The following is a 7,156-nucleotide window of genomic DNA, read 5'->3' on the forward strand; positions in this document are numbered from 1 at the left end:
ACAGAGAATAGGTCCGCAAGGCCGGCGGACTCCAGAGTGGCTGCGTCCGAGCGCGAGAGGGTTGCCGAAAAGCCTCGGCCTGGGCTGCGTGCTGGAGAGCGGGAACGTGGCCGACTCACCAGAGGCGGCAGCAACCGGCCAACTTTGCTTTCCAGTCTCCTTCTCCGACATCACTGAGGTGGTTTCCCACCGACTTCCTTTAGATACAGCACCCGGAGGCACCGGGGTGAAGGGTCACGAAAATGGCGCTGGCCGCTCGTCTGTTACCCCAATTGCTGATCTCTCGGTCGCTGCCCTGCGGGGCCGCCGGACTCGGGACTCCCCGTGCGGCCGAGGTGAGGCTGCCGTCGGCCGGACCTTGCTACCTTTGCCGCTGTCGCCTCGGCTCGGGAGCGGCCTCATTTCCCCGAAGCGCTTGGGCCTCGGCGGCCTCGGTGCTACCTGCCCAGGGCTTCTGGCGGCCAGTGCTCAGCCGCCCGCGACTCCCCATAGCCTTCGCTTCTTTCCCTGCCTGCTCTCGGCGCAGCTACAGCACGGAGAAGTCCCAGCAGCACCAGAAAACCAAGATGATCGTCCTGGGATTCGCCAACCCCATTAGCTGGGTTAGGACTCGAATTTACGCCTTCCTTATCTGGGCCTATTTCGACAAAGAGTTCAGCATCGCAGAGTTCTCTGAGGGAGCGAAGCAGGTTTGTTTATTTCCCTGGTTGACTTATCCATCTCTAATGAGTTTATTACTCCCAGAAGTGCTTAGCAGTGAGGTTTCTTCAGTGGAATACAAGCGATCGAACGTGATTAGTGGCCCAGACGTAGAGCCTTCCAGCCATTGATTGACTTTAAGCTTCTGGGCCAGGTTTGGTGGTACACACCTGTAGTCGCAGCTACTCGGGAGGCTGAAGGGGGAGGATCTCTTGAGCCCAGGAGTTGGAGGTTGTAGTGAGCTAAGATCGTGCCATTGCACTCCAGCCTAGTAGACAGCCAGGCCCTGTCTCAAAAAATAGAAAAAAAGAAAAAGCTATATGGTCCCATCTTATCTGAGCATAATTATCAAATCTACAAAGTGGGCAAGACAATGCCTGGCACTCCATGAATGTTTGTTGAATACATTAATGAATGCATAAGATTGAAGAATAGATGAGATAACATTTCCTAAGTGCTGTAATGTCACCTGGAGTAGAAGAGTAGAACTTCCTGCCAGCTATTTGACAGAGCCCACCAATGTACCACCCCTTATCATATTCCTTAAAGATTAAACTGGAGGTTAGCAATTTTACCCCTTCAAAGAATTTGCTGAGACTGCCTGGTGGCCAAGTGCTCAGCACAGAGAATATTTAGCTGTTAGAGATTCTTATCCCTTTGTTAGTTATCCCTCTCTTTCTGAATGGCTGATTATGCATTGCCTTACACTTGCAACATATGGTCGCTTGGGTCCTGAGATTATTTGTAGATTTTGTGGGTACATGCTTTTTTTCTAGGACTAAGGGCCATCTATACCTTTCTTTGGACTCCTTTACAGATTGTATATCGTTCCCAAACGTTGCAGAACTTTTGATAACAATAGAGGTTGGCTGGGCGCGGTGGCTCATGCCTGTAATCCCAGCACTTTGGGAGGCTGAGGCCGGTGGATCACAAGGTCAGGAGTTTGAGACCAGCCTGGCCAATATGGTGAAACCCCATCTCTACTAAAAATACAAAAATTATCTGGGTGTGGTGGCGGGTGCCTGTAGTCCCAGCTACTCGGGAGGCTGAGGCAGGAGAATTGCTTGAACCCTGGAGGCAGAAGTTGCAGTGAGCCGGGATCATGTCACTACACTCCATCCAGCCTGGGTGACAGATACACACCATCCAACCTGGGTGACGGAGCAAGACTCTGTCTCAGAAAACAAACAAAACTAGAAGTCCTAAAGTTTATTTCCCGGTTTAAAACCATATGCCTTAAAACCATGCCATTGGTGTAATCATTTTACAATATTGGTTATATGCTGGTATTGATGTGTTACTCCAAATTTATTTCAGATTCTTTCCATAATCATGGCTCTTTGTATTTATGTGACCTATCAGTTGTAAATCAAATGTTGTCAACTTTGTGTAATAAGTGTCAGTGTTAACTCCTGCTGCCTGCTTCTCTTGAGTTAACTCTTGACTACTATATATCTTATATTAAAAAAAAGTCAAAGAGCAAGCTTAATTAAGATGCATAACTCAGCATCATAATTAAGGGATAAACCTCTGTTCATGTCAGTTCTCAAAATCTTTTGTCCATGCAGTGGTAAGTTGTATTGATCCTACTGTTCTCTACAATGCCTGCCGACGATATATGAGCTGGTCCACCTCATAATACATGGTATCAGTTCATTTATATTCCAGTAAGGAATGGAAATCACCTCCCCACCATTGGCAGGAATCAAGCCTCAGTACTTGATTCCTCTGAACACACAGAGGAGCGTGCAGCATTTTGGGGGTCACTCCAATCCTAGTTGTCCTCCAGCTGTTAGCTACTTTCACCTCCTTCCTTGCTATTTAGCAGTATTTCTACCCCATTCATCAGCCAGTGTGTATGCCGTGTTGCTTATATAAAACAACCAACCAAAATTTCAGTATCAGAGTGTTGGAGGGGTTGTTTTCTCCTGAGACCTCTCTCAGCTAATAGATGGCTGTCTTCTCGCTGTATCCTTGCATGATCCTCCCTATGCATGTGTGCTCCTGGTGGCTCTTACTCCACATTTTCTCCTCTAATAAGGATGCCAGTCAGATTGGATTTTGGCCCACCCTGATGGTCTCATTTAGCTTAATCACACCTATTTAAGGTCTTATCTCCAAATATAGTCACATTCCAAGGTTCTGGGGGTTAGAGCTTCAACATAAATTTAGGGGGAAGGAGAGCACAATTCATCCTGTAACAAGTAGGCAGTATTCTCTGACATGCCGTATCTGACATATCTGTGCATCCCCTGGCAGCTTAGATTGCTGCTTATTTCAGATTTCAGTTTAGATGTTACTTCCTTTAGGAAGTCCTCTCTGATTCTCCCAGATTAGATTTGATGGTTCTCCTTTATGCTCCCAAGTCATCCTGTTCTTATCCCTGTCAGAATTCCTAAACTTGAGTTGTCTTTTCCCCCAAGTAGACTGAAAGTTCCCTGAAGACAGGATCTTAATTCACAGTTTGATTTCTCATTGCTAGTAATGGGGAGAATTGCAGTTGAGTTTTTACCTCCTTGAAAATAGAATTTAATACTTCAAAACTAGGATCTACTGTTTTAGATTATATAAACTAATTACCTTTTCTCCCACTTTTCCAAACTTATGTTATCTCCCTTACTGAGATTCAGACTACAGCCCAGATTTCCAGACTCCCAATACAGTCTAGACTGTTCTCCTTTCCAACTGCTATCTATGCCCGATTAAGAGATAGGTCATAGAACTGCCAAATGATTGTTTACTTCATCATTTTAAAAGGAAATAGAAAGGAGGATTTTTATTGAGACATCTAGATTGCACACCACACACTATCATTTCGCAGGCCTGAGAGTGGATTCAGAATTAAAGCTCAAGTCACTTACTGCTATATATGTGGAAAGGCCATATGTGAAAAGTTAACCAACCTTGAAGGAGTCATGCTTTGATAAATTAATATTTGATATTGTTTATCTCTGTTACTATAAAATAGTCTTTATTTTACTTAGCCATTTAAGTATGAACGTGGTATGGTATTTTGAAATAATAATCCCCACCCTTCCCTTAATATTTTTTTTAAGGCTTTTGCTCATGTATCCAAGTTGCTGTCACAGTGTAAATTTGATCTGTTGGAAGAACTTGTGGCCAAAGAGGTAAAGTATATTTTACATTTTGCTTTAAAAATAAATGGTATTCTGTTGCAGTAGAATGATGTACATTTTCCTTATTTATAAGGAAAATAAATAAAAATATTGTGTGTGCCAGCATCCAAAGTAGAGTCTGTGTATCTGTTCTAATGGGTACTTTGGGTCATATAAAAGTATGGAATAACTCTTGATACTTAAGGCATAAGTAAGTAATCATGTTGTCTTTCAGTTGCTCTTATGTGGAATGTTCTGTTAGAAATTTCCTAGTTGAATAATGAGATGCATTTCAGCCTTGCTTTTGAGGATGAGCAAATATGGTAGTAAATTTAAAAACAGGTTTGGAGAAATGTATTCCATGATAAAGATCACTTTTTGAAAGTTTTCAAAAATTGAATCGATGAACTAATGGCTTGCTTTTTTCAAACTTAGGTGCTACATGTATTGAAAGAAAAGGTTACTTCACTACCTGACAACCATAAAAATGCCCTTGCTGCCAACATAGATGAAATTGTATATACATCAACAGGAGACATCTCCATTTACTATGATGAGAAAGGTAATGCCAGAGCATAGTCAACTTGCAACGATCTATAATTGTCCGGAAAGCTAAAATTGTAGATAATCACAAAATAGTGGAGTTTTGTCAGGACAAGTAAATATTTATACAACTTCAAAGAAAATATTATATTCATTCTTTAAAGACCTACTTTTGAAAGAGTTAAGATATGATAATCATTTCTTAAGCCTTTCTATCTAGAAATTTTTTCTGCTACTATTTAATTCACAGTAGAGAACAGGATCACTTACATTGTTGAAAATAGTCTGAGTGGCTCCCACAGCTCAAACTGAAAATATTTGTGTTTCAGATTTCCTAACTTGAAGGAAACAATTGAGTATTTTAAAACTCAATACATTATATGGAATGACATTATATGGAAGGAATAAGGGGTAAAAGAAAAGCACAGTAGATATTGTCAGCTAAAGATGATTTGAAAAGATTAACTGCAGAACTCTCAAATTGGATCTATTTGAGAATAATGAAGAAGTTGGGAGGAAGTTTAGTGGTTATCTGGTTCTTCTTGTCTGCAGCATACATTTTCCCTATAACATTCCTGATAATTCACTGATTTATTCCTGATACATACAGAGTTGGTCCTCTGTATCCAGGGGTTTCACATCCATAGATTTAAACAATCTTGGATAAAAAAAAAATATTAAAAAAAAAGTTGCATCTGTACTTGATCATGTACAGATTTTGTTCTTGTCGTTATTCTCTAAATACAATATAACAACTATTTACATAGTATTTACATTGTATTAGGTACTATAAATAATCTAGAGATGATTTAAAGTATACTGGAGGATGTGTGTTATGCAAATACGACACCATTTTATATAAAGGACTTAAGCATCTGTGGATTTTGGTATCCACAGGGGTCCTGAAACCAATCCTCCATGAATTTCGAGGGATCACTCTATTTGCATATGTATTGTGTGCCAGCCACACAGGAAATGTAACCTCTGCTTATACACTTCCCAAGGTAGAAGAAGAAGACTCTTGGTGATGGTAAAATTTTTCATGCACACATTATTTTGAAACATTTGTAAAGATCTTATGGTGATAAATACTTTCTTCTTCCCTAATATTTCAGATTGCATCTCAGCACCATGGTCACTAACTAATTTTTGCATCAGGAGGTTGTCAGAATCACCAGGCACAGCAAGGTGAATTAGGGTAGAATAGGAAGCCTTTACTCTTTCTCACAGTTGAGGTTAAAGTAGTTACTGAACAGCAAAAAATATGATTTTTTTCCTCCTCATTTTTCTTTTGACAACAGACATCTTTCATGAGATTATTATAATCTTAGAAAATGCCTGGTCGGATGCAGTGGCTCACACTTGTAATCCCAGTACTTTGGGAGGCCGAGGCAGGTGGATCGCTTGAGTTCAAGAGTTCAAGACCAGCCTGGGCAATGTGGCAAGACCCAGTTTCCACTGAAAATACAAAAAAATAGCCTGGTGTGATGGTGCATGCCTGTGGTCCCAGCTATTCAGGAGACTGAGGTGGGAGGATTGCTTGAGCCTGGAAAGCAGAGGTTGCAGTGAGCTGATACTATGCCACTGCACTCCAGCCTGGGTGATAGAGTGAGACCCTGTGTAGAAAAAAAGAAAAATAAAATGCCACTAATTGAAAATAATCCATGTAGTATACTTAGTATAAAGTATGTGCTCAGTTAAGTAGTAGCTTTATTACTCAGATGTGAGAAGAGGGCAAGTATGTCATAAATCCTAAGACAATTTTCTAAAAACAAATTAGTATCAATACAAGTATTTTAAGTCACACCAGAATAAACACAAAATTTAACCTGTAACAACTGTATAACTACTGCCAATTTCTGATTTCATTTTGTATATATGGATGATAGATTGTTTTGATTTGTATTTGTATGTGTGTGTGTATGTGTTTTTTCCCTAAGGAAGGAAGTTTGTTAACATCCTGATGTGCTTTTGGTATCTAACCAGTGCCAACATCCCTAGTGAAACCTTAAGAGGAGCCAGTTTATTCCAGGTTAAGTTGGGGAATCAGAATGTGGAAACTAAACAACTTCTTAATGCCAGCTATGAGTAAGTTTAATCAGATTTCATTGTTTCCTTTCTTCAGAAAATGGAAGGTAGTTTGAAGGTATGAAAACTAAGTGAACTTTAGGAAGAAAGGATTTGAAATTTGACAAGTTATTTATGAAGAGAAAAGGTCAGAAAGACACACTGGATATGAAACAGGAGAGTTAAGAAATTAGAAAGAGGTAATGTTGTTGAATTTAATTAAATGATGTTTTAGCTATCTATTGCTGCATAACAAATCATCCCCAGATTCATTGGCTTCAAACAGCCATTGATTTTGCCTGCTATTTCACTGCTCAGAAATTTTGGATAGGCTCAGTTATGGGGTTTTCTCTGCTTCACCTGGCATCAACACAGGTAGCAGGAGCTAGAGGATTCATTTCCACAGTGACTTCTTAACTCAATGTGTGGCACCTTGGTACTCCTTGGCTTCTCCATGACTCTGAATTCTCCAGGGCCTCTCTTTGTGGCTTGGATTTGTGGTAGTTTCAGACTAGTCATATCTTTTACATGGTGGTTGGATTCAAAGAGGCAGAAAATGGAAGCTGCTAAACCAGTAAAGGGGTATGCCCATAATTAGAACATCAGTTCTGCCATAGTCTACTTGTCACAGCAGTCAAAGGATCTGTGTAGTTTAAAGGGTATAGAAAGACTCCCTCATTTTTTGGGGCCAAAAAACAGCAAGGCCACATAATGGAAGAGCACATGGGAGG

General features: G+C 40.6%; 1 protein-coding gene across 3 annotated transcripts in view; it reads left to right on the forward strand.

Annotated features, from left to right (window-relative positions):
• The first annotated feature begins 228 nt into the window (after positions 1–228).
• The window catches only part of MAIP1 (matrix AAA peptidase interacting protein 1), a 67,972-nt gene continuing 61,044 nt past the window's right edge, over positions 229–7,156 (forward strand). For 2 of the 3 annotated variants that reach the window (XM_078329136.1, XM_002749608.5), the window contains exons 1-4: positions 229–689; positions 3,756–3,827; positions 4,251–4,377; positions 6,299–6,446. In XM_078329136.1, the coding sequence (XP_078185262.1) occupies positions 243–689; positions 3,756–3,827; positions 4,251–4,377; positions 6,299–6,446 (794 nt within the window). In that variant the 5' untranslated portion in view covers positions 229–242. Of the gene's footprint in view, positions 690–3,755; positions 3,828–4,250; positions 4,378–5,255; positions 6,001–6,298; positions 6,447–7,156 lie in introns of those variants that run through there. The other variant, XM_035305243.3, reaches the window with a different exon arrangement.

This window comes from Callithrix jacchus, chromosome 6, assembly GCF_049354715.1.
Source record: "Callithrix jacchus isolate 240 chromosome 6, calJac240_pri, whole genome shotgun sequence".
NCBI lineage: Eukaryota > Metazoa > Chordata > Mammalia > Primates > Cebidae > Callithrix > Callithrix jacchus.